Here is a 25938-nt window from a genome sequence, read left to right as displayed (position 1 = left end):
TTTTTTTTTCCCTTCTCTGAGCCCCCCCCCTCCCCGAGCCCCCCGCCCGTCCCTGGAGCTGATTAGGGCAGGAAGCGGGTGTTTATCCCGCACGTGGGATGCTCGGAGGAAGGGAGGGAGCATCCCGGCCGCTCGCCCTGGCTTCCCGGCCGCCGGGCTGTGGGGGGCCCGTGACCACGTGCCGGGGCCAGTCCCGCTCACCTTGACCCCATCCCACCCGCCAACCCCTGTGTCGTGTCCCTGGAGGAGGGGGCAGCGTCTGGCCCGCATCCTGCCTCTGCCTCCCTGCCCCGCATCCCCAGGGACAGGGTTTCCACCACTGTCACGCCGTGCACGCGCCAGCCTCGGTGTCTCCTTGCTACTTCTGCCCCCCCGGCGTGTTTTGGGGTACGTGGTGGCTGCAGGCAGCTGTGGCAAAATGTGACAGGGCTGGGGATCCTGCCTGAGCCCCCCAGGGTCATCGGTGCCACCTCACTGCCCTGGGTGCACCCTGACCAAAGGACACACGGGGGACACCCCCTGAGCCTGGCCACCAGGGTAGGGACAGAGTGGGGGGGCTCAATCGCAGCGCCCAGCCCTATTCGGGATGCTTTGCCCCGTGGCAGTGCCGTGGTTTTCCCGGCCATGGTGCAGGAAGGAGGCGGCTGAGCCGTGGCCATGAGCTTTGGGGCTGCCATAAATCATAAATCAGCCGCGGGGCCGTGGGGCGGGCAGCGGCTCGGGGGCAGGCGAGGCCGCCAAGACGGTGCGGAGGAAGGAAGCGAGCGGGGAGGGCAAGGGGGGGGGGACAAAAATCCCCCAAGAAAAAAAGAAACAAAACAAAACAAACCTGACATAACTCCCGAGCTCACCAGGCTTGGACGTCAGCCGGGTGCCCGGGGGTGAAGCAGCCACGAGCGGGGCCGGGGCCCTGCAGGCGGCGGGGCGGGAAGGATGCGGCCATCCAGTCGGCGCTGGGACGCTGCCAGCACGGCTGAGCCCCCCCTCGTGCTGCTGGGGGTGAAGGGACGGCGGGGACGGAGTGTTGGGATGCCAAGGCTCAAAGCCATGCTGGAGGAGCGGGGAGAGCCATCTGCCCTCGTTGTCCCCATCCCTATCGGGGGGTGGGGTCAGCCTGCCTCAGTTTCCCCATGTGGTGAGCGGGGCGGTGTGGCTGGGGGGGCTCCGCCTCCCCCCTGGTGCAGACCTTGGGTGATTTTTGGTGGCTTCGCTCTGGCCGGGGAGCCCGAGGGCTCCCCATGAGCTGCGGGGGGAGGAAGGTGTCGGGGCCGTGGCTGTGGCCACCCCCGGCTCTGTCACCCTGTGCCACCGCCACCCTGGGGTCCACCACCGAAGGCTCTGCTCGTCACCTCGCCACACGGCTGCTGGGGACAGGGGCGCAGGGATGCCAGCTCCGGGCCCTGTCCCCATCCCCGGGCAGCACCCGTCCCCGCGGTCCCCAGGAGGTGGCAGTGCGCTGTCGTGGGAGGCGGCTGCTGCTCACCCCGGGGACACGGGGACCTGGTGGCCGCTGGGGACAGGCCTCGCTGCCTCCCCTGGCAGGTGTCACCCCCAGCTCCCTGCCCATTGCCACGGAGTGGTGCGGAGCCACCCCGGGGACCTGGCCCTGGCACAGGCAGGAGGGACGGGGCAGGAGTGCAGCAATGTCCCCTTGTCCCTGCGGCCACCCCGCTCCCCTCCGGCTCCTGCCTCGGTGCTGCTTTGCTGGGACCCAGGACAGGTCTGTCCTGGGGGGGGGAGGGGGCCAAACCCCAAACCTTCCCACCCAGCGGGGACATCCCAACACTGGGGACATCCCAGCAGTCCCCAGCTGTGGCCTGGCCACGCATGCAGACGGGGCAGGCAGCAGTGCCATGGTGTCCCCCCATCCGCCAGCAGCCCCAGAGCCGGTGTCCAGAGCCCTGGGGCGCTCCGTGCCATGGGGCACCCTGCCCACGCCGGGACACCACGGGGCTGTCCTCGTCCCCATCGCAGTGAGGCAGCTCCTGCCTTCAGTACGTGGGGCAGACCCCCTGTCCCCACTGCACGGGGCAGGCTGTGCTGCCGTGTGTACCCTAAACTTTGGGGAGGAGGTATTTAGGGAGGGGGGCGCACCCTGCCTTGCACCCCGACCCCTGCCTCGGCACCCTTGGCACCCTGTCCCCTGCCCGTCCTCAGTGCAGACACTACAGCCACTCCCACGCCTTCTCACCGTTGCCACCCCGGAGTGGGGGGGACCCTCTTTCTCCCCCGCCCCCCCCACCCCCAGCACCCGGGCTGCCTCCAGGGCGCCCCCGCGGCGGTGCCCGCGCCCTGCGGGGAAACTGAGGCACGGCGCGCCCGGACACCCCCCCCCGTCCCCAAACTCCCCCCCTCCGGCCGGCACGGCTCCAGGGCTGCGGAGCGGCATTTCCTCCGGGCGCCGACCCTCCTCCCCCACCTCCTCCTCCTCCTCCTCCTCCTCCTCCTCCTCCTCCCGAAGGGAGTCGGTTTCCTGCCGCCGCCGCGCCCGCTCACTGCGCTCTCGGCTGCGGGCAGCGGCGGCGGCCGGGATGTGCCTGCGGAGCCCCCCCCCGCTGCTGCTGCCGCTGCTGCTGCCGCTGCTCGCCCGCCCCGGTGAGTGGGGGGCCCGTCGGGGGGCACCGGGGACCGCTGAGGGTTGGGGGCTTCGGGCTCGGGGCTCCCCGACGGCGGCACCGGGCTTGGCGCACGGGAAACAGGCGCGGGGGGAGCGCGGAGGAGCCGCCGGTAACTCGTAGGGGAACGGGGGGAGAGGAGGGGAAAGCGGGGTGGGGGGCGAGGGGTGACCTGCTGGGGTGGGCTGGGGGGGTGGGGGCTGATATAGCTGGGTCCCGGCTCGGATATTGCCTCCCCCCCATCCGCCGGCCCCAAATCCAGGCTGCGTCACCAGGGTCCCAGGGGCGTCCAAGCGCCCTTTCTCCGGGAAGGGGCAGGCAGCGGGACCCCCTCAACGGGGGCACCGACCCGGGGGGGCTGGGGAACGAGGAAAAAAAAAACAACCCAACCCTCCCCCCCCCCCGGTGTCTGTGGCAATAGGGCCAGGCACTTTTTCACCGCCTTAGTTGTCAGCCCTGCAGTCCTTGCCCCATGACCGCGGGCGCTGTGACTTCGCGGGGAGGATTTTGGGGGGGACGCAGGCATGAGGACACCCGCAGGCGGGCAGGGAGCTGGGGACATGGGGACGGGGTGCACAGGGACAGGGAAGCGTGAGGGCAGCGGCAACGCAGGGTCAGTGGGTTCAGCACGTCCCGCACGGGTCGGTCCCATGGGGGCTGCTGGGGGTCCCCACTGCCGGGCCGGGTGCCTGCGCCCTGCCCGCTGTCACCCCCCGGTGCTGCCCGTGGCCATGCCCTACAGGCCCTGTCCCAAGGGGCTGGGGCCATGCCCCAGGGGGCTGTGCTGTACAGTCCCCATCTGACGTAGCTGTGCCATATGGTCCCTGTCCTATAGCTGTCATATGGGCTCCATCCTATCTAGCTGTGCTGTAGGTCTGTGCCCCCTGTAGCTGTGCCATACAGCCCTTGTCGTGTGGCTGTGCCATACGGTCGCCATCCCAAATAGATGTGTAATAAGGTCTGTGTCCTAGGTAGCTGTGCGGTATGGTCACCATCCCAAATAGATGTGCAACAAGGTCTGTGTCCTATGGAGCTGTGTGGTACAGCCCCCATCCTACAGCTGTGCCATATGGTCTACATCCTGTGTAGCTGTGCCGTACAGGCCCTGTCCTACATATGTGTGCCATATAATCCCCAGCCTGTGTGTCTGTGCCTTATATCCCCCGTCCTATGTAGCTGTACAGTCCAGTCTCTTGTACGTAGCTGTGCCATACAGCCATGTCCTCTGTACTTGTGCCATACGCTCCCCATCCTATGTGGCTGTGCCATACGGCCCTGCACTAACGTGGCTGTGCTATATGAGCAGTGTCCCACGTAGCTGTGCCATACGGTCCCCCAACCTGCTTGGCTGTGCTGTGTGTCCCTGTGCATTTTAGCTGTGCTGTATGGTCCCCATCCTATATGGCTGTTACACTATGTGGTGCAGCCCTCTCCTACCTGCTATATGGTCCCTACCCTGTGTAGCTGTGCCCTATGGTCCCCGTCCTAAGTAACTGTGCAATGATGTCCCTGTCCTATAAATCTGAGCTGTACAGTCCCTGCTATATGTGACTGTGCCTCTGAGGTCCCTGAGAAGGACTACTCTGAGTGTGGAGCTCTTCCATATAGCCCATGGCCCGTGTGGCCGTGCCACACCATCCCGAACACGTGTAGCTGTGCCATACGGTCCCCAACCCATACGGCTGTGCTGTCCCCATCCCCTGTGGCTGTGCCATATGGTCCCTGCCCTCTCTGGCACAGGGACCATTGGGGCTGGGGTGTCCCTGGCATGCACAGCACCATGGGGCCGTGCAGATACAGGGGGGCTTCCAGGGCTGGGGGACTTTGAGCCCCCATGTGCCCCACTCTGACAGCACCAGCAGGGACTGGGGCTGCTGTCCCAGGGGGGAGTGCGGTGCTGGCTCTTCCCTTCCCAGCCCAGGTGAGGCTGCTCCCTGCTGGGGGGCAGAAACCACGCATAGAGGGGACACAGAGCTTGTCACCTTCATCCACCTGGGGACAGGCTGACGTGGGACAGGCTGACATGGGACAGGCTGACGTGGGACAGCATCTCCCCTAGCACTGCACCCAGAAAACCTGGTGCCGGGTGGTGCGGGCATATCTGCCCCTTCCCCAAGCCCCGCTGTCACCTCCACAAGGCACAACAGCCAGGGGTGGCCCGGGGGTGACAGCCCCCAGCCCTGCAGCGCCGGCTCCATCCCCGCCGAGCCCTGCCAGCTCATTGCACGAGTGCCGAGGCAGCACGGGGGGGACACTGGAGGGGTGCTGCCCGGGAGATCCTGCCCCGCTGGAGCCAGCCCCGGCGCCTGCCCTGGCCCCGTGCCCCCCCTCCCCGGCACCCCCGGCACCCCTGGGCTTTGTTCTGCACCCGGGGCCTTTGATCCGCTCACAACAAAACAGGAATTCCCCCCCCCCCCCCGCCCCGAGACATCCACGCGCCGGGGAGACGCGGCAGCTCCGTCCCCGCTCCGTCTGCGCTGCGGCAAGGCCGAGGGCGGGTGGGAGGCTGGAAAAACATAAAGTGGATTTTCTTTCTTTCTTTCTTTTTATTTTTTTCTTTTTTTTTTTTAATTTCCTGGAGTACAAAAATAAATGCACCCTTATCTGATTGACCCCGCGGGCGCAGGCTGGGCCCAGCTGAGCACCGTTATCTGATCCTGACATAATGCTGGAGACCGCTGCTGCCTTCCCCCGGGACGGGGACGGGGACGGGGACGGTGCCCGGCTGGCACCGCTGCCCCGCGTCCCCTCCGCAGCATCCATGCCCCACGCTGGGGAGAACCCAGCCACGTCCCTTCACCCTGCGCGATGTCACCCCGCGGGATGTCACCGGAGAGGTGACGAGCTGCCCGTCCCCTGCCCTGCGATGCCAGGGGGGCCATGCCCGGTGCCGCCGGGGCAGGAGCAGAGGGAAGAGGGCCGCGGGCTGCGGCGCCCAGATAAGCGGCTGTTTATCTTCCTCCCGATGCTGCGGCCGCCGCGCCGGGGGGAGGAAGCGCCGGACAATAGGTGGGCCCGTGGCAGCGTCACCGCGGGGCCTGCGCCGTGACCCCACCGCCGCGGCCTCGCCACCCCGACGTAGCCCAGGGACGGCACGGGTGGCCCTTGCCAGGCTGCCGCCCGTCGCAGCCTCGGTGCCCGCGGCCTCGCGCCGCCCTGTCCCCGTCCCCATGGGGACACCGGGTGCCCCGGTGCTGGCACAGGGCCCGGTCACCTCCCAGCTCGGTGGCTGGAGCTGCCAGAGAGCCCCCAGGGAAGGGACAGCGCTCGGTGGCCACGTCCAAAGCAAGCGCGGTGCCCCCAGCCCCGTGGGGACGCCCCGGTGCAAAGCACCCCGCAAGGCAGGCACCCACCCTGCCGTGTCACCCACAGGTGCAGGGGACAACTCAGGGACAGCAGGACTGCGGCAGCACTGCCCAGGGCAGGGGAAATGGCCGCGGCAGCCTCCGAGCAAGGCAGAATCAGGGCTTCAAACACCTTTCTTTGCAGTCAGGATTTCCCTTGGCAGCTGCGGGGCCCTGCTCGCTCGCCAGCCCCATGTGGGGTTCTCGGTGTCACAGCCGCCCGCCTGCCTCGCACCTCGGCGGCCGGTGGGGCCGAGCTCGGTGCCATTTCCACACCTGGGCTTCCCAGTTTCCGTCAGCACCGGGGGGGGGAGGGATGCGGGGGGGCCACCTCCGCCGCCCGCTTGTAGGGGAAGCCACGCGGGAGCTCTGGCACGCGGCGGTGCCGCACGGGGACAGCGGGTTTTTCCAGACCGGATCCGAGGGCCGTTATGGGATTGCTGCACCGGGCAGGCTCCGAGCAGAGCCAGCATTGGGGCTGGCGTCGTGGTGCAGGCCCCGTACAGCCTGTCCCCTGTCCCCATGCTGCGTGGCAGTGACCGATGTCTTTTGTCTTCCACCCAGACCCCGTGCCCGCCGAGGGCTGCGACCTGCGGCCGGTGGCGGTGGAGCCCCCCGTCACCCTGTCCTACAGCACGGGCACGGTGCCGCGGGGCTGCGTCAGCAGCAGCTCCCTGCACAGCGCCAATGAAGTCCACGTCCTCGGCGTCCAGTGGTCCAAGGTGAGCCAGCGGGACCCCGCACGTCAGCCCCGGGCACCGTCGGGGTGCTCAGGTTGGGGTTTACCATGCCCTGCCCCCCCCGGGTCCTTTTCCATCCCCCTCCCGGGTAAATGCAGCCCCCTCGCCCCCAGCACACTGCGGTCAGCACGGAGCTGTCGAAAGCATTTCCTCTAAATCAGGAGCGGCGAGAGAAACCAGATTAACCTTTTCCACAGTGCAATTTCCCCGCACGGCTGCGCTTCCCCTCTGAGCTGAAGCTGCAGTTTTTCTCTGTCCCCAGAGGGGAAGTTTAAACCCTTTAAAGGCCACGTTTCTGACACTTTTCTGGCACCACAGGGACTGTCCCTGCGCTGGGCATCCCCACAACCCGCACGCCCCTCGGGGAGGTGGCCCTGCGGGGAGCAGGAGCGGGGCAGAGCCCCAGCACCCATGGGGACAGTGCTGAGGAGGGAGGGAGGGATGCAGGGAGGCCCGAGGCACTCACATCACTTGCAGCGGAAACGTGGCCACCAGTGTTTCACAGCCTGCCTCGGAACGATAACTGCTCCCTGGGCGCTCCGGGTGGCTTTGGCGTGACGATGGGCACAGCGGGGCAGCAAGGCCGGGGCTGCGTCCCCACCTGGTGAAGTCCTGAGAGCGTGGGCAGGGCAGGAGGGGGCAGCTCGGGGGGAAAACCCCGCTGTAGGGCGCAGGCTGGGCTTCCCTCGAGCTCTCAGGGCCCCGGCAAGCGCAGCACCAGATTTTGGCCCGGCCCCAGCTGCCCAGCACCGCGTTCCCTCCGCCGCCTCACAGCTCTCCCAGTTCTGCTTTTCGGGGCGCCGGGCAGGGGAGGCGCAGGGGGAGTCGCTTTGTGGGCAGCTTCTGCAGTGCCCCACGCCCGCGGCACCCCAGCACAGCCTCACCCCGCACGCCCTGACGGGAAACCTGGCCCTGACGCAGGCAGGCGCCTGTGGCTGAGCGTCAGGGCCGGGGGTGTCCCGGCTTTGTCACCGGAGGCGGCGGGGGACACGCGCTGATGTCACGGCTGCGGCACTCGGCTCGCCGGCACCGAGCCCTGGGCACGCAGGGGGAGCCGGGCAGGGACCCGGCTCCGCTCGCAGAAGAATTACTGGAAGCCGTTTTCTATAAGCAGATCCCTATGAAGAAAAAAAAAAAATAACACCAAGAAGAAAAACCTAAAAAAAGGCCGCAGAGGGCTAGACGCAAACCGAGCCTCCCTCCGCTCGGCGGGCACCAAACAATGGAGCGCCGCAAAACACGCGGCAGGAAAACCAGCGCCGGCTCCTCCCGCCGCCGCGGGGCCACCCGGGGTCCCCGGCCACCCACGCGGCCGAGCTTGCCACGGGGCCACGGCCAGGCCAGGCGGTGCCCTCAGCCCTACGGTGCCAGGCAAGAGGCCGGTGCCGGTGGTTGTGCCGTGCCTCAGTGCCCACGCAGCCCCGGGCAGCTCGCTGTGCCCGCCGCTGAGCTATGAGCGCTGAGCCAGGCGGTGGTTTCCAAACTTAGCGCCTGGCTCCCTGGCTTCCTGACGCGGGTTTCCGGCTGAGCCGAGCCCTGCGGCTGCCCCGGGACTGGAGCGGCTCCGCGGTGTCAAGATGGGGCCAGGATAGCCATGGGGGGGGTCCTGGTACCCGGGGATGGGGATGCGCTGGTGCATGGGGTTGGGGATGGCCCAGCCCCAGTGTGGGGATGCTCCAGTCCCGGTGTGGGGATGTCCTGGGCTGCTCTTTGGGGATTTCCAGTTCCCAGTGTGGGATGCCCCAGTCCCCATAGGGTGACAGCCCGCCGCCCAGTCCCCCGTGCTCTGACACCCATGGTGGGTGCCCCGGCCCCAGCGTGGGGATGCTCTGTCCCTAGTGTGAGGACACCTTGGTCCCTCATTTGGGGACAGCCAGAGGGTTTTGTCGCACTGTGGTGTGGGTCAACATCCAGGTGGCATCCCTGCATCCCTCACCTGCCCCAAGGCCAAAATTCCCAACCGCACAGCCTCCTGTGTTCGGGGCCATCCCGACGTCCCTCCCTGCTGTCCCATCGCTGGGGACACGGGAGGGGGCTCTGTCCCAGCCGTGCCGCGGTGCTGACACTCTCCTTGCTCCCCCAGGTCCCAGCCGTCATGCTCAAGGTGTCCGTCACGCCGCCAGCCAGCGGCTGCGCCCGGCCAGCGGTGCTGGTCCTGCAGTGCTCCCGGTGCTTGGCCTCCATCACCTCCCTGTGCCCAGACCTGCTCGTCCTCACCGTGAGTGCCCCGGCCCCACCGGACCCCTGGGAGCAATTCGGGGGGGAGGGGGGGTACAGCAGGGCTGGGGACATCCCTGGGGTGCTTGGGGTGCCCACGGGGGACGCCGGTCCCCTCTCCCCAGGGACGATGCTCGCGGCGCCCGCGGCCGAGGGGACGCCAGGCCCCTGGCGGCGGATCTGAGCGCGGGGCAGGCTGGGCAGCGAATGACGCACGGGGCTTGAAAAAGCTCCCATTTCCTCCGGCTGCCGGGAGGAAGGTCAGCGATGGGGTTTGGCTCCAGTAAGCTGAGCCGGGGCCGGGAGCTTTGTTAGGAAAATAAACCTCCGGCTTTGTTTTGCGGCTAATAATAAAGTGGGCTGAGCTCCCCGCGTGCCGCCGGCCGGCCACGCCGCTCCCCCCGATCCCCACGGTGTGACCCCAAGCTGTGATGGAGTCAGGCCTCTGGAGATGCCCAGCCAAGATGCCTTCAAACCAGCGTCCTCCGTGCTAGGGGGATATTTTCCTGGCTGCAGCTGGAGGCGGGGAGGGATGTGTCCACGCGTCCTGCCCCGGCTCAGGCTGCCTCTCACCCTCAGGACGCCACCCTGAGCCCGGGGAGCACCGCGGTGCCGCACAGGGAGCTGCCGGCGGCTGCCAGCAAGGGGCAGCTGCTGGACTGGGCGCGGGGCACCTACGGGGGCATCACGTCCTACAGCGAGCTGTGGGACCCACGCGTGATCCACCTCCGCCTGGGCGAAGGTGCGTCGGGGACGGGGGCTGGCAGGGAGGGGGAGGACACCGGGTGGCACCAGGGAGGGGAGGAAGGAGCCGCAGTGCCCTCACTGCTCCCAGTGCTGGGAACGCGCTGGGTTCACGGGGCGGTGCTGCGGGCAGTGGTTCCCCTGGGCACCCTCTCCATGCCCGCCGAGCGCGGTTTGGTTTTGGTGACCTCCCCAGCGCTGCCTGCACCCCCCCTGCAGATGCCCGCAGCCCCCCGGACTGCATCCCCCAGGAGCGCTTCAATGCCGCGCCGCACCTCGACGCCGAGGTGTTTTTCCACGGGATGAGGGGCTGCGCCAGCGGCGGCGCCCACGGCTCCAGGGCTGCCCACATCATCCGGCTGCAGCCCGAGCACAGGTGCCGTGCGTGTCCCCCCCGGGGGGGCACAGCTTGGAGAACCTGGGGAAGGGGTCAGGGGTCTCTTGGAGGCCCCGGACCCGGCGGAGTGGGGGGCTGAGGCTGGAGGGGGGGTCTCGTGCTCTTGCAGCTCGCCTGTCACCGAGGTGAACCTGTCCCTGAGCTGTCCCGAGAGGGCGGTGAGCAACCAGATCCTCATCCTCCAGAGCCGGGCCAACCTCACCTGGTTCCTCTCGCTTAACAGCTGCCACATCCAGTTCCTGGTACGGACGGTGTCCCGGCATTGTCCCCTCACTGGTCCTGGGAAGGGGGTGGCAAACAGCCCACGTGGCGATGGGGCTGGCAGGAGGGGACATCGCCCTGGGGACACCAGCACAGGGACGCGGCAGCCCCCTCGCCGTGCCGTGATCCCCCGGAGCCCGTCCCCACCTCTGTGCGGCCCCCGACCACGGTGGCTGCTCACAGCCGGACGCCCCCAGCCTCGCTAAGCCCCCCCTGTGCCACCCCCACAGGTCTCTGGCACCTACAAGATCACGTCCTTCTTCACGCACCTCTTCAGCGGGGAGCTGCTGCCCGACACAGAGCAGGGCCTGGTCGCCAAAGCCTTCGAGAAGAACTACAGCGTCATCGCCTCCTACTCCACCATCCCCATCAGCCCCCGCATCACCCTGGAGATCCAGGAGCACGGTGGGTCCCCGGCGCCCCTCCTGGGCTCAGGGTTTTGTTGGGGTGTCCCCGCTCAGCTCCCCGCGTCCTCTCCCCCGCAGAGGTGCCGAGGAAGCCGCCCGCGACGCCCACACCGCCGGCCCCCACCTCGGACGCGCTGCCCCACATGCTGCTCTTAATGCTCCAGCCCTGGAAGTGCACGGATGACACCATGGAGATCATCATTGCCAGGTCCCACCTGGAGGTGAGGGCACCGCCTGTGTGCCTTTGGGGGGGGGGGGGGGGTCTCATCCTGCTCCGGGTGCCGGGGTGCTGGGGGGGGGGGGGGGGGGGCGGGGGGGCGGGTTGGCCGAGCACGCCGGCGGGAGCTTTGGTTATGGCTGGTGTTTTTCTCTCAGCCCATCAAAGACGTGGTGAACATCACCCTGCGGGACATCAGCTGCCAGGCGGAGAAGAACGCGACGCACTTCATGCTGCGCACCCCGCTCAGCCACTGCGGCACCTCGCTGGAGAGCCAGGGCAACGCCAAGAACGAGGTGAGCGGCGGCACCGGCCGGGGAGGTGTCCCCATCCCATCAGGGACGAGGGACCCCATCAGCAGGGATGCTCATGGGGACAGCTCAAGGGCCGGGCTGACCGAGCCTTCCTCCCCTCCTCGCAGCTCATCCTCAGCCTGTCCAAGGGCTCGGCGCTCAGGAGCGTGCGGGTAAGTGCCAGCACCGGTACCGGTGTCGCCGGGTCACTGGGTGCCATGGGGTGGCCAACGCTGTCCTTGTCCCTAGGTGGCTTTCCAGTGCCAGATCCCACGGGAGCTCTTCCTGCGCCTCTTCCCCACCGCCGCCTTCGAGGCGCCGCAGACGGAGCTGGAGGTCAACAAGGAGGCTTTCGTGCAGGTACCGCAGCGCCCGGGCACCGCGGGGACTGTGCCACGGGGCAGCATCCCTCACGGTGACCCCGTCCCCCCCACAGGCGTCCATGCGCTGGGACGACTACCCGGCCGACCTGCAGCTCAAGGAGTGCTGGCTGGTGGCACCGGGGACGGAGCCGCTGCTGCTGGTGCAGGCCAACAAGGCGCAGAGCTCCAGCGTGGCCGTGCTGGAGGAGCCCCCCGGCAGCAGGGCCAGGAAGGTTTGGCGGTTCCGCTTCACCTACGCCGTCCCCGAGGGCGGCCACGTCCCCTTCTCCGCCACCCTCAAGTGCAAGGCCGGGCTGCAGGTCAGTGACACCCCTGTCGCGGGGTCCCCACGCGTGTCCCCAAGCTGGCGCCGTGCCTGTCCCCATTTCGGTGGGTCCCCAGCCAGCGGTCTCCATCACCAAGCTGGGGACAGCACCCCAGGTCCCCAGAGCCCCTGGGTATGGGGGAACCCAGCCCTGTCCCCATGGGATGGTGGCACTGGGGCGGTGGCGGTGGGGCAGCGCTGTCCCCGTGCTCACCCCGGCCCTCCCCGTGCGCAGAACAACACCATCTTCGAGAAGGTTTTGGAGGTGACAGTGAAGGACGTCTGGCGGCCGCCCAACAGTGAGTTTGGGGCACGGGGCAGGGCGAGGGGGGGCCGTGCAGAGGCTTTGGGACGGTGTCACCGTGCTGACGGTCTCGTGTGTGTGTCCCCCCCCCTGCAGACCGAGGGCTGGGGCTGGCCGCCGTGCTGGGCATCACCTTCGGAGCCTTCCTCATCGGGGCGCTCCTCACCGCCGGGCTCTGGTACATCTACTCGCACACCCGTGAGTACTGCTGCGCATGGAGGCGGGGGGGGGGGGGGGGGGCCAAAGTGGGGGCTGTGAGGGGGGGCTCTACACACGTCCCATTGCCGGGAAGCCCGTCCTCTTCCCCCATCCCAATGCTCCCACACGTCCCCGGGCGAGGGTCCTGCTGCTATCGGCCACGCATCCCTTCTGGCCAAGGCTCTGCGTGAGAAGGAGCCGGCCCGGCGCGGCCGCGGTCCCCGGGGTCCCCCGTGAAGCCCATCTCCATCCCACGCCTTATCGGGGCCGGGGGGGGTCGGGGGGGGCCGGGGAGGGGGTGCGGGGGCCGCGTTGGCCGGGGAGCGCGAGCCCCGCGCCAGGGCCTGGACGCGCTTATCGGCCTGGAAAGGTCAGGTCCAGGATGAGCCATCCCCGGCCGGCCGTGCTGGCGCCAAGTCTTGTTTTTCGTCCCTTCATGTTTTTCTTCCCCCCCCCCCCCCCCCCCCTTCCTATCCTACCCCCTTCCAATTTCCATCCCCCCCCCCCCAACCCCGGACCGCCGGCGTAATGCAGGTCCCATCTCCAAACTGCAGCCGGTCTCCACCACGGCGCCGGCCTCGGAGAGCAGCAGCACCAACCACAGCATCGGCAGCACCCAGAGCACCCCCTGCTCCACCAGCAGCATGGCCTGACCCCCCCGGGCCCCCCCTCGCCACCGCCTCCGCCCCAGCCCCCTTAAAACCTTTTTCTGCCCCAAATCTCGGGCCGAGCCCGGAGGGGGCCGCGGCCCCTCGCCGTCCCCGGGGCCGCCCTTACTCATTCAGTGAATGCTTTGGCCCCCCCCCAGGCAGCCCGTGGAGGGAGGTGGGGGCCCCGTGCAACCCCCCCGGGGGTCCCCAGCAGATGGGGTTGCTGGGGGCAAAGCGTGGGTGCCCCCGGGATGCGCCCCGGTGCTCTCCATCCTGCGTAGGGACACCGCGGCCCCCATATACCCCCCCATAACGCGGTGTAAATGCACCCCGAGCAATGGGGGGGGGCCCAGCACAGCCCCGATGGGGTCACTGCCCCCCCCCCCCCGTGTCCCCGTCCCACGAAGGCAGCGGGCAGGGCTGGGAGCAGCGAGAGGTTTATTGGGGTGGGGGGGCTGCGGGGCCGGGTGGCACCGCGCAGCTGCCCCCGTACGTGGGGCGATGCGCAGAGAGCAGCCCGCCCCCCCCCCCACCCCCCAGCCAGCTCCAGGTCAAAGTTACAAACTTTTAATAATAATAAAAACCTATCCTACATTAAATTAGTCGCGACAACGAGGAGCCTCAGAGTCACACCCGGGGCACCCCCAAACCTCCCCGGGGGACGCAGGGACCCCACAGGGCACCCCGAGTCTGTCTCGCCCCCCCTACACACACACACACCAAGGGGGGCCAGGAGTGTCCCCCCCACCTCGTGGGGACAGCCAGCGTGGCCACGGCCACTGCCACCCCCCGGGGGCTGGCACAGACAAAAGGCACTGGGGTGAGAAGGGCCAGGGCGGGGGGGGGTTCAGCCCCTGTTAGGGGGGCACCGGTGGCAGGGGAGGTCCCGTGGGCCCCCCCCCCCAAGCATCATCCAGCCGTTCAAGTAAAAGGTGCGGAGCCCCAAGTCCCCGCTACTGGGACAGCGCGGGGTCCAGCAGCTTGAGGACCCCCCCGACCAGGTGCAGGCTGCCGGTGACGAGGACGCGGATGGCGGCCGCCTCCTGCAGCAGCACGGCCCCGCTGGTGGCCACGGGCTGGGGGTGCGCCCCCCCCTTGGCGGGGGGCGCGGGGACGTGGGGGTCCCGGCCCTGGGCGATCCACTGCAGGGCGTGCGAGAGGCAGGGGAAGACGAGGGAGGTGGAGTTGAGCGGCCGCTCGGCCGGGGGCACCAGGAGCAGGGCTCCCCGCAGGGGGTCCGGCTTCAGCAGCCCCCCCACCTCCAGGGGGGGCGGCAGCCAGGGGTCCTGGCCCCCCTTCTCCTCCATCAGCCGCGTCCACGTCTTCTGGTTCTCCAGGCAGCGGGTGAGGGCGTTCTCCAGGGTCACGTTGAAGTTTTGTTGGTCTGGGGGGGGGGACGCAGGGGGGTCAGGGATGGAGAGGATGGAGGGCGGGGGGGCGCGCTGGGAGCTCCCGCAGCCCCCCGGCACTCACCGGCACTGCCGGTCACCGACACCTCCGTGAAGTTGGGGCAGAAGACGGCGTAGTCAAAGTGGCAGGGCTGCAGGGAGAGGGGTGCTCAGCGTGCTGGGGGGGGCACCGGGACCCCCACCCGCCACAGCAGTGCCACTGGGACCAGTCCCAGCCCAGCGGGGCTCTGGGGGGGGTTTTGCACAGGTCCCCCAGGCTGCGAGACCCCCGGGAGGGGGGACACGGAGCTGGGGGACGGCAGGACGGACAGACGGACAGCAGCTCCACCTCGTGGCTCCCTGCACCCACGGCAAAGCAGGTCCCAGGGGCACGGGGGGGGGGGGCCCTCAGCCCCCTGCCAGCACCCGCTCCCCCCCCCGCAGGCACCCCAAAACCTCACCAGCAGCAGCTTCAGCAGAGCGGCCGTGTCCCGGTCCCCCGTGGCGTTGAAGAGCAGCACGCGCACCTCGGAGCCGCTGTGGGGACAACAGGGGGGTGGGCGCTGCCCTATATCCCCGCGGGGACCCCGGCACAGCCACCACGTGTTTGTGCCCCCCCCCGTGTCCCCTCCTTACTCCTGGGGCTTGTCCTCGTTGAGGGCAGCCTGGCGGAACCAGCGGACGCAGGCCTGGACGCTGCTGGTGGTGTGCGCCCCGTCGATGTACCACGTCACGGGGCCGTGGGGCAGCACCTGCGTGCGGCCCAGCCACTCCGTGTCCCGCAGGCCTGGGGGGGGGGGGACACGGGGACACAGGGCACAGCTCGACTCCCCCCCTCCCCCAGCACCGGGACCCCCACAAGCAGGGGTATGGTGGTGGCAGAGCATCACCACGCGGCCGTGCCAAGGACACCCAGGATGTCCCCAGCCCGCTGCAAACACGCCAGTGGCACTGGGGGGAGGGGGGGCAAGCGCGGCCCCCCCCATCTTGTACCCGTACTGCACCTTGGATCATGGCATCACTGGGATGAAACACGGGTGCCAGCGGCACTGATCGCTGCGCCAACGGCTCCGCGACGGGCAGCACATCCTGCAGCACCCCGGTACCTGCTGGGGACGGGCACCCCGACGGCGCTTTGTGAGCGATGCCACCCCCCGCCCCATTTTCCATCCCTTCTGTCCCCCCTCCCTTTTCCTGGCTTACCCTCGTAGCCCCGTCGCTGCAGCCACGTCCGCGAGAGCTGCAGTGCCAGCGCGGCGTTGGAGCACTGGTGGCCGCCCGCCAGCCCCAGCTCCAGCGCCCGGCTCCCGGCCTCGAAGGCGTCCAGCTCCGGGCAGACGTAGAGCGGGCACTGCGGGGACAGGAGGCTGAGCCCCCCCCTGCCGCACGGAGACCCCCTGCTCGCCCCACAACCCCGTCCCTGAGCTCACCCCGCACTCCCGGGCTCGGTCCCGCAGCACCTCCAGCGGCCGCTCGGGCTGCGGCACGGTGAACGCCGGCACACCGGGCTGCAGGAGGGACGCACACCGTCAGGGACCTCCACCAAGCACGGCCCCAGAGCAGCCCCCAGGGGGACACGGAGTCTCGTCCCTACCTTAAAAATGCCCCCCTTCTGCCAGGCGATCTTCTCCATGGTGTCCCCCAGGATGCTGGTGTGGTCGATGCCCAGCGAGGAGACGCCGCACACCACGGGCGTCCTGGGGACACGGGGCTCAGCAGCGGGCGGGAGGCGGCGCGGGGACGGCGCGGGGACGGTCCCGGTGCCCACCTACCTGATGATGTTGGTGCAGTCGTAGGCGCCGCCGATGCCCACCTCCAGCACCGCCAGGTCCACCTGGGGACCGAGGGGACGCGGAGCCATCAGCGGCAAGCGTCCCCGTGGATTTGGGACCCGGCGGGTGATGGGACCATGCCACCCACACACCCGACGGCACCATGGGCTTGGCACGGCCATCACGGCCCCGCCGGGGGTCAGCCCCCATCCCCCCTGTCCCCCTGAGACCCGCTGTCTGTGGGAGCACCACGCCATCGCCTACCTTCTCCTGCAGGAAGACGTGGAAGGCCATGATGGTGAGGAAGCGGAAATACGCCGGCATGCTGGCCTGCGCCGGGTCCTGCCGGGCAGGGGGGGCGTTAGGGGACAGCCCCGGGGGGCTCCCCAGTCCCCGGTGAGCCCCCAGGAGCCCCCCACATCCCCCAGTGAGCCCCAAGAAGCCCCCACCTTGGTCTCCTCCAGGCGGTTGTAGACCAGCCAGAAGTACTTGCTGAAGAGCTCCTTGCTGAGCGGCTGCCCGTTGATGCGGATCCGCTCGCGCACCTGCACCAGGTGCGGGGAGCTGGGGGGGGACACCACAAAAACAGGGGGGAGGGACACCCTCAGGCATGGCCCAAATGGTGTCCCCGTGCCCCCCCCCGCCCCAGAGCCCCCCGGCCGCTCCTGCCCACCTGTAGAAGCCGGTCTTCAGCCCGTAGCTGCGGAGGATGCGCTCGGTGAAGGCGCATGCTGAGCCCTGGGGATGCGGCAGCGTCAGCCCTGGGTGTCCCTGTCCTCATCCCCATCCCCGTCCCCGTCCCCATCCGTGTCCCCTCTGTCCCCATCCGTGTCCCCCCGCCCCCCGCGCCCCCCACCCCTCCCCGCTCACCTTGCCCTTCGTCCCGGTGACGTGGATGATGTTCAGCCCGTCCAGGTCCTCCACCTGCAGGTCAGCCACCCCGTGGGACCCCTGCGGCCGCTCTGGCCGGGGACAAGGACCGCAGGGACACCGGGTGACGCCGGGGGGGGGGGGGGGGGGGTGACACAGGGGGGACACACCGGGGGGGGGGGTGTGACACCGTCTCACCTGCAGCCCGCTCCTCTCCAGGAAGCCCCTCATGGCCTCCAGCTGCGCCCGGGGGTCTCCGCGCTCCCGCCTGACCTGCTCCAGGTAGCTGGCGTTGGTCTGCAGCGTGTTCAGGGTGCGGATGGCGTCCTGGAACGAGCCCGCCGCTGAGGCGCCCATCGCCGCCGGCCCGGTGCTGCCGCCCCCGACCCCCTCCGCCCGGGCACCGGCCTCTTATCCCCGGGGGGGGGGGGGAGGGGGGGCGGGCTGAGCCCGGTGCAGCCCCGCTCCCCGCTCCCCCCCCCCCCCCCCCCCACCTCGGGAGGGGGGCCGAGCCCCGCGCGTGGCATCCAAACGCCCCCCGCGGTGCGGGAGGGGGGGGGGGTCCCGGTGCACCCCCCGGTACCGGGGAGGGGTCCACCAGCCCCCTATCCCCCTCCCCTCCCCGATCCCACAGCGCGGCTCCGCTCCGGTCCCGGTGCCGTGTCCCGGTGTACCCCCCCCCCCCCTCCCGGTACCGGTACCTGGTAATCCGCGGCGGGGGCGCGCGCGGGGCGCGTGCTGAGCCCCCTCCCGCCGCGCCCCCCCCCGCCCGCCGCCGCCGCGGCCCGCAGCGCGCGCAGCCCCCGCGCCACCATCGCGCCGCTCCCCGCGCCTCCCGCCCCGCCGCGGCCACGCCTCCCCCGCCGCTATCCCCCTCGTGCCGCCGCCGCCATCTTTATTAAGGGCAAAGCGCCGCCACGTCCCAAAGGCCGGGGGGGGGGGGGGGGCGCCATGTTGGAGAGGGGCAGGGGCTCCCCTCACGGAGGGCGAGGCGCCGCAGGTGGCGCGGGGCCGCCGGGCAGGGCGCAGCTCAGGGCTCGCCCACAGCCCAGCCACGGCGTGGGGGCTCCAAGCACGCAGCCCTGGAAGCCCCCCCCCCCCCCCGGCCTCACAGAGGCCACAGCAGGGGCGAAAAAAGCACCGCAGCGGCCCCGCTGCCTCCCCACCGAGGATGCTCCGTCCCCGCTACCCGCGTTACCACACAGGGCATGGCTCCGCTCCAGCCCCCGCCAGCAGCCCTGTCAGGGCACGCAGCGCCCCGCCAACCTGCCCCTGCCCGCCTGGCGCAGCGCATCAAAGGCGGCCCTGGGTGCTTTCGAAGTTCAGGCGTAAGAAGCAGGTCCACACACGGGGGGGGGGAAGGTGTTTCGGAACAAGATCACGTTTATTCACAACTGGCAGAAGTAATCTGGCTTATTGCTCGCAACCAACTTCATTTTTTTCCCCAAGGAACGAGTCCCCCCCGCAACCAGACACGATTTTGGAGCCCCCCACACCAAGAGGGATTTACCTTATAGGCGTCCTTTATCATCCTCAGCGGCTGTTCTGAAACGGGTGCGCTCCCCACCTCCTCCACCTCGAGCTAATATGCCACGGACGTGGCTTTTGCCACTGGTCTAGTTAATGGACAACCTATCAAATGCCAAAGGTTATCGCCCACCGCGTTTCGTACACGTTACGTGTTTGAAAGTCTTGGGATCCATGTGGCTCGGGAGAAGACGGCCATGTGCAGCTGACAGCCGTGGAAGACGACGTGCTGAGCAGGCTGTGAAGGAGCACCTGCTCCACACCAGCCCGTCCCAAGAACTCCAGCAGAGCAAGGCACACGCACACCGGCACCGTGTGCCTCATCTCTGCGCCTGGGGACGGCGGTGGTCCTGCTCCAGACTCACCCACAGAGCTCCAGGACAGAGGAGTGGATGCACGAGGGTTTGTAAGAGTGGCCCTGGCTCCTCCAACACAGCCCTGCCGTGCTGAAAGCTCTGCAAGCAGTGGGACAGGGGGCTGCCTCCAAGCACCCCCAGGAGCCAGCCTGCCTGAGGGCAGCACCCCCAGCTCCCTTCCCAATCCAAATTCTCACCATGGTTAGTGCTAAGCGAAAAGCAGGCAGCTGGCTAGGTGTGTCCCACAAGAATCCTAATTGCAGCTTGGAACCAAGAAAGCACAGACGCCGAGCACTGTGACAGAGACCAATGATTCCCACCATAAAACCTGGCTGTATGGAGCAACCAGCTGTGTCAGCCACCCCTCTGGTTGGCCCACTAAGGCCCTTTCTAGGCTGTAGCCCAAAACTCTAGTGAGAGTTAGTCACTCTAGGCAGTATGACTATGCCTTCCCCAAGACACGTCCAAATTACTCAGAGGCACCTGCCTCATCCTACATCAGCTTCTGAGCGTTCAGAGGACATGCTGTGTAGGAGCTAAGACCAACTGAGAGTCAGAGACGGCTACCAGCGGGGCCCAGTCTGGTCCAGGGCAGCTGCTCCCAGTCCTGCTGCTCACTGGACTGTTTGCTGAGAGCCTCGGCAAGCCCCAGCACTGACACAGCCACCTTCGCCATCACCAGGTCCCTAACAATTGATCCACGAGATTAACCTAACCAATACAGGTTGCTCCAGGGGGACACAGGCTCTGTGCCAAAGCTGCAGGGAAACAACCCCAGGCTCACAGACGTCACCTCCCCACTCACACACACACACACACACACACGCACAAGCAGACAGCTTGCACGCCGCAGCTCCTTAGTGGCAGAGCTCCTGTGCAAGGAGAGGGGACAGCAGAGCTCGGTTAAAGCCACCAGGCACTTCACCTTGAAGGAAGTCCCTGCCCAGAGAGAGAGAGAGAGAGAGAGACCCCGCCAGCTCATCCCTGCTCACTGCACCTCCCTGAGCAGCCCGGCCGGGACCCCGCTCAAAACACCCTGTCAAATTCGGTCTGATTGGTGGCTGTGGGGTTCCTGCCCTGGTTTGCTGGCTGCTGGGGCATGTGCCCACCCCGCCTGCGTGGCGGGGCCAGGTACTCAAACATGGACTGGTTGTGGGTGGACAGCATGTTTTTGAGGTCCGAGGGCATGGGGTCTGACCAGAAGAAGTCGTGGTTCAGCGCGTCGTCGCTGTCGATGCGTTGGGCGGGATCCAGCACCAGCAGCTTGTCGATGAGGTCGAGCGCATAGGGGTCCTTGACGTAGGCTTTCAGGCGATCCTTCACCTTGCGCTTCTGGCCCTTGGGGAGATCCAGCTTCTCAAACAGCTCGTATTTATCCACATTCGGCCAGACCTGGGACGGATCAGGAAGGGGAGGGTCGGGAGGAGATAGTTACAGAGAGCAGAAGCCATTGAAGTTAACACCCTCAGGCAAACTGGCGTGAGGTATGCTGAGAGAACAATGCTATTTTATAAGCTCCAAGCCAGCAGGCCTTGTTCCCACAGCACGGAGACACTAAAGAGCACACCAAAGCCTACAGACACGTGGACAAGTCAGGACAGAATCCTCCTGGTGTGGGAACGGCACACAGCACAGCACTCCTGAGGATGCCACAGGATTTCTGTCCTCCCACCAAAAAAAAAAAAAAAAAATCTACTGGAGAACCAGCTAAGGCCAACTACAATCTCCAGAAAGGTCAACGGACAAAACTCCTCGCTAATAACAACTTGGATGTACGTGGCACCTTTTATCCCTAGAAACCACAGCTGGCTGCAATCACTTGTACTTACCTCAGCCCCAGCCTGGGACAGACCGCAGCAAGCACTTCGGTACAAAAGGAAGCACCTTCAGCGTACGTAACAGCAGCGTCGGTCTCTGCAGCTGCGTGCACAGCCGCCTTCCTATCACACCCTGTTTGATGACAGCCCTGGCCGAGATCCCTTTCGGCTCGATCTTCCACAAGAGGGCAGGACTAGCTGCCCTTAAGTAAGGAGCTGAGAAAGGGCTGAGTGCTCACAGCAGGGCTGAGCTGATGCCACAGATCACCAGCCGGAATTAAAGAGGCTCTCCAGCGTGACCAGTGCAAAGCACCCGAGACAAACCCCACAGCATAAAACAAACCTCTTTAACCAGAAACACAGAGGGCGTTTATCTGAGAGGCAACTCCCAAACACAGAATAGATTCCTACACGTTACGTTCTGTTCTTTCACACTGAGCAACCAGCATCCCTGCCGTGCTCAGAAACAAGGACACCACTCGCTCATCTCAGAAGAGGCCACATTCACCCTCACATGTTTAGGAGGCTGAACAAGGCAGCTGGAGTTTACACGAAGCGGCAAGGAAGCTCAGTGTCAGCGGACACTCGGCTCCCAACCTCCCCGCCAGCAGCAGGCACGCTGATGCTGGGAACACGCAGCAACCCGCACACAGGGCAGGGAGAGGATCAGGAGCACTTGATCCCAGTCCCAGCCCACGCCACCACATTGCAGCTCCTGCCCTCCACGGCCCGCCCTTGCTCCGGCCCTCACCTCCGGCGTGATGGATCCACAGAGCTGGCTAATGAGGGTGAGCTGGTGCTGCTCCGTGTTGCCCTGCATGATGGGGCTGCGGGTCCACATCTCGGCCATGATGCAGCCTCCGCCCCAGAGGTCGATGGGGGGCCCGTAGTCCCGCTCCCCTAAGGAGAGGCGCTGCGTTAGTCACCAGGGGACAAGAAGGGAGGAGGAGCCGGCGGAGCCCACCGCCTACCTAGGAGCAGCTCTGGCGGCCGGTACCACAGGGTGACCACCCGGTTGGTGTAGCGGTTCGGCTGGCTGTTCTTAGCCAGGCTGAAAGCTCGAGCCAGCCCGAAGTCTGCGAGCTTCAGGACTCCGTCCCGAGTGATCAGGACATTGGCGGCTTTCATGTCTCGATGCAAGATCTGCATGAGGACAGAAAGATTAAGCCACTGAGGAATCCTCCTTTGGCACCCCGGTTCCAGAGATGAAGGACAAGGAAGGCTTTCCCTCCAGCCTGTGCTAAGACACCCACCCCTCGGCAGGTCGCGGAGAGCAAGGTGGGCCTCAGAGCTCAGCACGGATCCGGCCCCGTTACCTTGTTCCTGTGGATGTAGTACAGTCCGTTCAGTAGCATCTGCATGACTTTCTTGATCTCCGAGAGCGTGAACTTGACGTGGGCGTTGCTGAGAAGGCCAGCCAGGTCGTGCTCGCAGAAGTCAAACACCAGGTAGATACTGCCCTTGCAGCGGTTGTACGGAGAGGCTGCAGGAGAGGCAAGCAGGGACAGTCAGAGAGGGATCCCCGGTCCCATCACAGCTCCTCCTGACCTCCAGCCATCCTGGCTCACTACGTAAAGCCTCAGGGCACACACACAGAGAAACAGAGACCCCGCAGGCCTCAAGGTCCTTCGGAGAGAGGCACTAAGACAGCAAAAACAAGCAACAGAAGAACAGGGGACGAGCAGCAAATGTCACGGGAAAGGCAAGGAAAGGACACAAAAAGTCTTTGAAAGCTTAATTTGTGCGCCTAACAGCTGTGGAGTTTCCTCCCTACACACCAGGGCCTGTAGGTGCACACGCCGCCAGCTGCCAGCCAGGCAGGATCACCACAGCAGCATTACAGGCAAAGACAGCCCCAGAAAAAAAAAATAAACACAGGAACAGAGAAAATCTTTCTAAAATAACATTAGAAAGCGAGGTTTTCTGCAACCTCAACCGGTATCTACGAAAACAGACTGATCTAGATCAATATGATTTAAAACTCCAATTTCAATTGCAATTTAAAGTCAATAGCAGGAAACCTCAAATGAAGCAATCAATTTCAATCTCGTTCCTAGAGCACACGTGCAAAACATTAAAACGAAAGGCTGATTGCCATCAGCTGTACACAGCAAAACCCGCTGATCAGCGACCAGAACCAGAACACGAGGGCTGAGCTCAGCCCTCGCAGCCAACGCCGCGCTCTCCCCGCTGGCGGGGAGGATGCTTGCGGATCTGTGTGAGTCCCTGACACGGGCACAGTCCTCACCACGTGAAAAGACAAAAGCTGAAAGTCTGGGAACAGTAAGTGCCACATTCCTATTTTTCACGTGAAACTGAGGTCAAAGTGGATTTGGAAGGAAACTGGAATTTAAACAAAAACCAAACAATTTTACACGTCCACAAAAATATTTACCTTCAGCATGCCAGACACATGCAGTCATCACAACTGCTTTAATCACACAAGGAATTAAAAATTAACTTGGCGGTGGTGTTTTTCCTTGTACCTGCTAGTTCCAAAAACCGGCGGTAATCAATAGACACTGCAGAGTAAATTCCGGTCCCCAGTCCTAGGTTGGAAGTTTCTACCTGGTGTTTTTACGGAAGCAGCAGCAGCAGATAGCTGCCACTTGCATTTTATTTAGCTGAAGCGACTGGCTACAGCATGGCAGGCTTTAACATCACCTGTCACCTCCAAAACTGCTTTTCTGGTAAAATCCACAGAAGAGGATGATATATAAAAAGCAGGAAGTGTTTTAAACCCATTTCCCTGGAAACCGAGCCAGGCCAGGTGCATTAAGCACACCAGGCACGCTGCCTCCGCCGGGGACAGCCTGCAGCGACGAGGTGGAGCAGCAAGCAGCTCGGCACGCCGCCCCCGAAGGGCTCCGCGCGGGGCTGCAGCGCGTTTAACCCAGCCCCGAGCACTGAGTGCCACGCACCCGGCGAGAGCCTGAGCGCGCCTCCAGCTGAGACACAGCTCCCAGCATGGCCCCGACACCACGCAGCCACGAAATCCGTGCCAGGAGGAAAACCCCCCGCTTCGGGTGCTCTCCGGCACAGGTTTATTTAAAGCTTCTCAGGCAGCACACAGACAGCACGCACGGCGACAGCACAGGCGTGCTCTGACGAAGGCTTTTTCCAGCCAAGCTGCGGCACAGTTCTAACCCATTTAGAGACAGCTTTCAAAAACGGGTGTGCTGTCACCCCGAGGCCCAGCTGGAAGACCCGTTCCCACCCACGGCACACCGCTCTGCTCAGCCACCGACCAGGGCTGAAGGAAAACCGACAGCCCCTCGGCGAGCAGCCGGCGCAAGGGAGACCCCCCGGCAGCTACCTTTGGTCCTGCAGATTTCTATGAGGTTCACCACGTTCTCGTGCTTGAGCAGCTGGAGGATTTTAATCTCTCGCAGAGCCGTGATAGGGAACTGAAAGGAGAAACAGAGGGCGCGGGTTAGGAGCGCAGGAGATCAGCCCCCGGCTGCCTGGAGGACGGGAAAGCTGCGACCACAACAACACAGCAGGGGGGCTGCTGGAGCAGCACTGGGCCAACTTATTTACGTGCCATCAGAGCTTCAAAACATAACACTGGGACTGTCAGAAGTCATTCAGTACCATTAGCAGGAGCGATTCTGCCACCAGGCGGAGGCGTTTAAGCAACGCTGACACCCTGTTTGTTTGTCAGGGGGCACTGCACAGCCCCTCCTGACCCGCAGGGTGGCCTCCCCGCTACCCGTTCACGCCGTTACTCAAGACCTGGCACGTCCCAGCTGTAAACACTGTCAAGGAACACGCGCAGGGAGCGAGGACGCCCCCCGCCGTCACAAAGACCAGCTCCGCTCCCCGAGCCCTCCCACCCCGTCCTCCCCAAACGCAGCCGGGCAAACACAGCCACTCACCCCCTCCTTCTCGTTCTCCATCAGCACCTTCTTCAGGGCTACCTTCTTGCCCGTCTGGCGGTGCTTGGCTTTGAAAACCTCCCTGGGAGAAGGGGGAGAAGGCTGTGAGGGGCAGGGGTAGGGGCAGGGGCAGGGGTAGGGGCAGGGGTAGGGGCAGGGGTAGGGGCAGGGGCAGGGGCAGGGGAAGGGGCAAGGGGAAGGGGCAGGGGCAGGGGAAGGGGCAGGGGCAGGGGAAGGGGCAGGGGCAGGGGCAGGGGCAGGGGCAGGGGCAGGGGCAGGGGAAGGGGCAGGGGCAGGGGAAGGGGCAGGGGCAGGGGCAGGGGCAGGGGCAGGGGCAGGGGCAGGGGCAGGGGGCAAGGGGAAGGGGCAGGGGTAGGGGCAGGGGCAGGGGAAGGGGCAGGGGCAGGGGCAGGGGCAGGGGCAGGGGCAGGGGCAGGGGCAGGGGCAGGGGCAGGGGAAGGGGCAGGGGCAGGGGCAGGGGAAGGGGCAGGGGCAGGGGCAGGGGTAGGGGCAGGGGCAGGGCCGGGCCAGGCCGCAGCCCCCCCGGCCGGCCCCAGCCGAGGCCCCGCGGCCCGGGCGCTCACCCGAAGGTGCCCTGCCCGATCTTGGCGAGCTTCTCGTACTTGGAGACCTCGTCGCAGAAGGGGCACTCCACCATGTCGTACTGCTTGGCCATGCCGCCGGCCGCCACGGCCCCGTCCGGCTCCCCCTCCCCGCCGCTTCCGCCGTGCCGCGCTGCCCGCTGGGAGTTGTAGTCCGCCCCCCCCCGCCGCCATCTTGTCGCCCCCTCGCCTTTAGCCTGGGTTACCCCCGGGAAGGTGTCGCCCCGCCGGGGTTGGGAGGCTCAGAGGTGCCTCCATGGTCCCTCCGTCCGTCCCTCAGCTCCCTGGGGGCTCGGTGGTGGGCCCCGGTGGGGATCCCAAGCCCCTGTCCCAGTGCAGCACGAACCACGGCAAACACGGATGGGTTTTGTGCCGCTGCCCGCACTGTGTGGCTTATTTGGGGTCGTTTGCTACCCAAAGCGGGGAACACAGTGGGAAGCACCGAGGCTAGACAGGGACAGGGACACGCGGGTGGAGACAGCCCCGTGGCTCCCTGCTGCGCCTGCATCACCTCGTCCCGCTCCAGGGCCCCCAGCCCAGGGAGCAGCAGGGTGTGGGGGCTCCTGCTGGGCACGAAGCCACCGTCCAGGGGCTGGATGAGGGCAGGGGCTGAGCCTCGTGCATAAAATCATAGGATCACAAGGCTGGAAAACA

General features: G+C 66.5%; 3 protein-coding genes across 5 annotated transcripts; 1 reads left to right on the top strand and 2 right to left on the bottom strand.

Moving 5' to 3' along the window:
• The first annotated feature begins 2265 nt into the window (after positions 1-2265).
• Positions 2266-13679, top strand: ENG (endoglin). 2 transcript variants are annotated; one of them, XM_035554927.2, is made up of 15 exons: positions 2266-2595; positions 6524-6681; positions 8783-8917; positions 9496-9658; positions 9880-10036; positions 10167-10299; positions 10549-10723; positions 10804-10946; positions 11101-11238; positions 11364-11408; positions 11485-11595; positions 11672-11917; positions 12158-12221; positions 12323-12424; positions 12959-13679. In XM_035554927.2, the coding sequence occupies exons 1-15, from the start codon at positions 2532-2534 to the stop codon at positions 13075-13077; spliced, it is 1953 nt and encodes a 650-aa protein (XP_035410820.1). In that variant the 5' UTR covers positions 2266-2531; the 3' UTR covers positions 13078-13679. The 2 variants fall into 2 exon arrangements, with proteins under 2 accessions (XP_035410820.1, XP_050570419.1); XM_050714462.1 differs by having other exon boundaries at positions 2370-2595; positions 12979-13676.
• A 341-nt stretch (positions 13680-14020) lies between these two features.
• FPGS (folylpolyglutamate synthase) lies at positions 14021-17919 on the bottom strand. Its single transcript, XM_035555376.2, has 15 exons — positions 17806-17919; positions 17303-17431; positions 17105-17158; positions 16908-16972; positions 16684-16798; positions 16499-16576; positions 16235-16296; positions 16057-16159; positions 15893-15970; positions 15666-15813; positions 15467-15568; positions 15099-15249; positions 14924-14999; positions 14548-14614; positions 14021-14458 (listed from the first exon to the last, which is right to left on the bottom strand). Exons 1-15 carry the CDS (start codon positions 17917-17919, stop codon positions 14028-14030), a joined length of 1773 nt encoding a protein of 590 aa, XP_035411269.1. The 3' UTR covers positions 14021-14027.
• A 537-nt stretch (positions 17920-18456) lies between these two features.
• CDK9 (cyclin dependent kinase 9) lies at positions 18457-25410 on the bottom strand. 2 transcript variants are annotated; one of them, XM_035554925.2, is made up of 7 exons: positions 25267-25410; positions 24683-24764; positions 24121-24211; positions 22121-22287; positions 21776-21947; positions 21556-21704; positions 18457-20379 (listed from the first exon to the last, which is right to left on the bottom strand). In XM_035554925.2, the coding sequence occupies exons 1-7, from the start codon at positions 25356-25358 to the stop codon at positions 20014-20016; spliced, it is 1119 nt and encodes a 372-aa protein (XP_035410818.1). In that variant the 5' UTR covers positions 25359-25410; the 3' UTR covers positions 18457-20013. The 2 variants fall into 2 exon arrangements, with proteins under 2 accessions (XP_035410818.1, XP_050570418.1); XM_050714461.1 differs by having other exon boundaries at positions 25306-25405.
• Between the last annotated feature and the right edge of the window lie 528 nt (positions 25411-25938).

This window comes from Cygnus atratus, chromosome 19 (genome assembly GCF_013377495.2).
Source record: "Cygnus atratus isolate AKBS03 ecotype Queensland, Australia chromosome 19, CAtr_DNAZoo_HiC_assembly, whole genome shotgun sequence".
NCBI classification, from domain to species: Eukaryota; Metazoa; Chordata; class Aves; order Anseriformes; family Anatidae; genus Cygnus; species Cygnus atratus.
This window is presented reverse-complemented; position numbering and strand designations above follow the sequence as displayed.

What these genes read in the sequence shown, in the direction of transcription:
- ENG (XM_050714462.1), top strand. Translation starts at nt 2,532, where the DNA reads ATGTGCCTGCGGAGCCCCCCCCCGCTGCTGCTGCCGCTGCTGCTGCCG. An exon ending in GCCGCTGCTCGCCCGCCCCG is followed by an intron (nt 2,596 to 6,523) that starts GTGAGTGGGGGG and finishes TCTTCCACCCAG; the next exon opens with ACCCCGTGCCCGCCGAGGGC. An exon ending in CAGACCTGCTCGTCCTCACC is followed by an intron (nt 8,918 to 9,495) that starts GTGAGTGCCCCG and finishes TCTCACCCTCAG; the next exon opens with GACGCCACCCTGAGCCCGGG.
- FPGS (XM_035555376.2), bottom strand. Translation starts at nt 17,919, where the DNA reads ATGGTGGCGCGGGGGCTGCGCGCGCTGCGGGCCGCGGCGGCGGCGGGC. An exon ending in GACTGCACCAACATCATCAG is followed by an intron (nt 16,160 to 16,234) that starts GTAGGTGGGCAC and finishes CCGTGTCCCCAG; the next exon opens with GACGCCCGTGGTGTGCGGCG. An exon ending in CAGTGATGCCATGATCCAAG is followed by an intron (nt 15,250 to 15,466) that starts GTGCAGTACGGG and finishes CCCCCCCCCCAG; the next exon opens with GCCTGCGGGACACGGAGTGG.
- CDK9 (XM_035554925.2), bottom strand. Translation starts at nt 25,358, where the DNA reads ATGGCCAAGCAGTACGACATGGTGGAGTGCCCCTTCTGCGACGAGGTC. An exon ending in ACTACATCCACAGGAACAAG is followed by an intron (nt 21,948 to 22,120) that starts GTAACGGGGCCG and finishes GTCCTCATGCAG; the next exon opens with ATCTTGCATCGAGACATGAA. An exon ending in GTGGATCCATCACGCCGGAG is followed by an intron (nt 20,380 to 21,555) that starts GTGAGGGCCGGA and finishes GATCCGTCCCAG; the next exon opens with GTCTGGCCGAATGTGGATAA.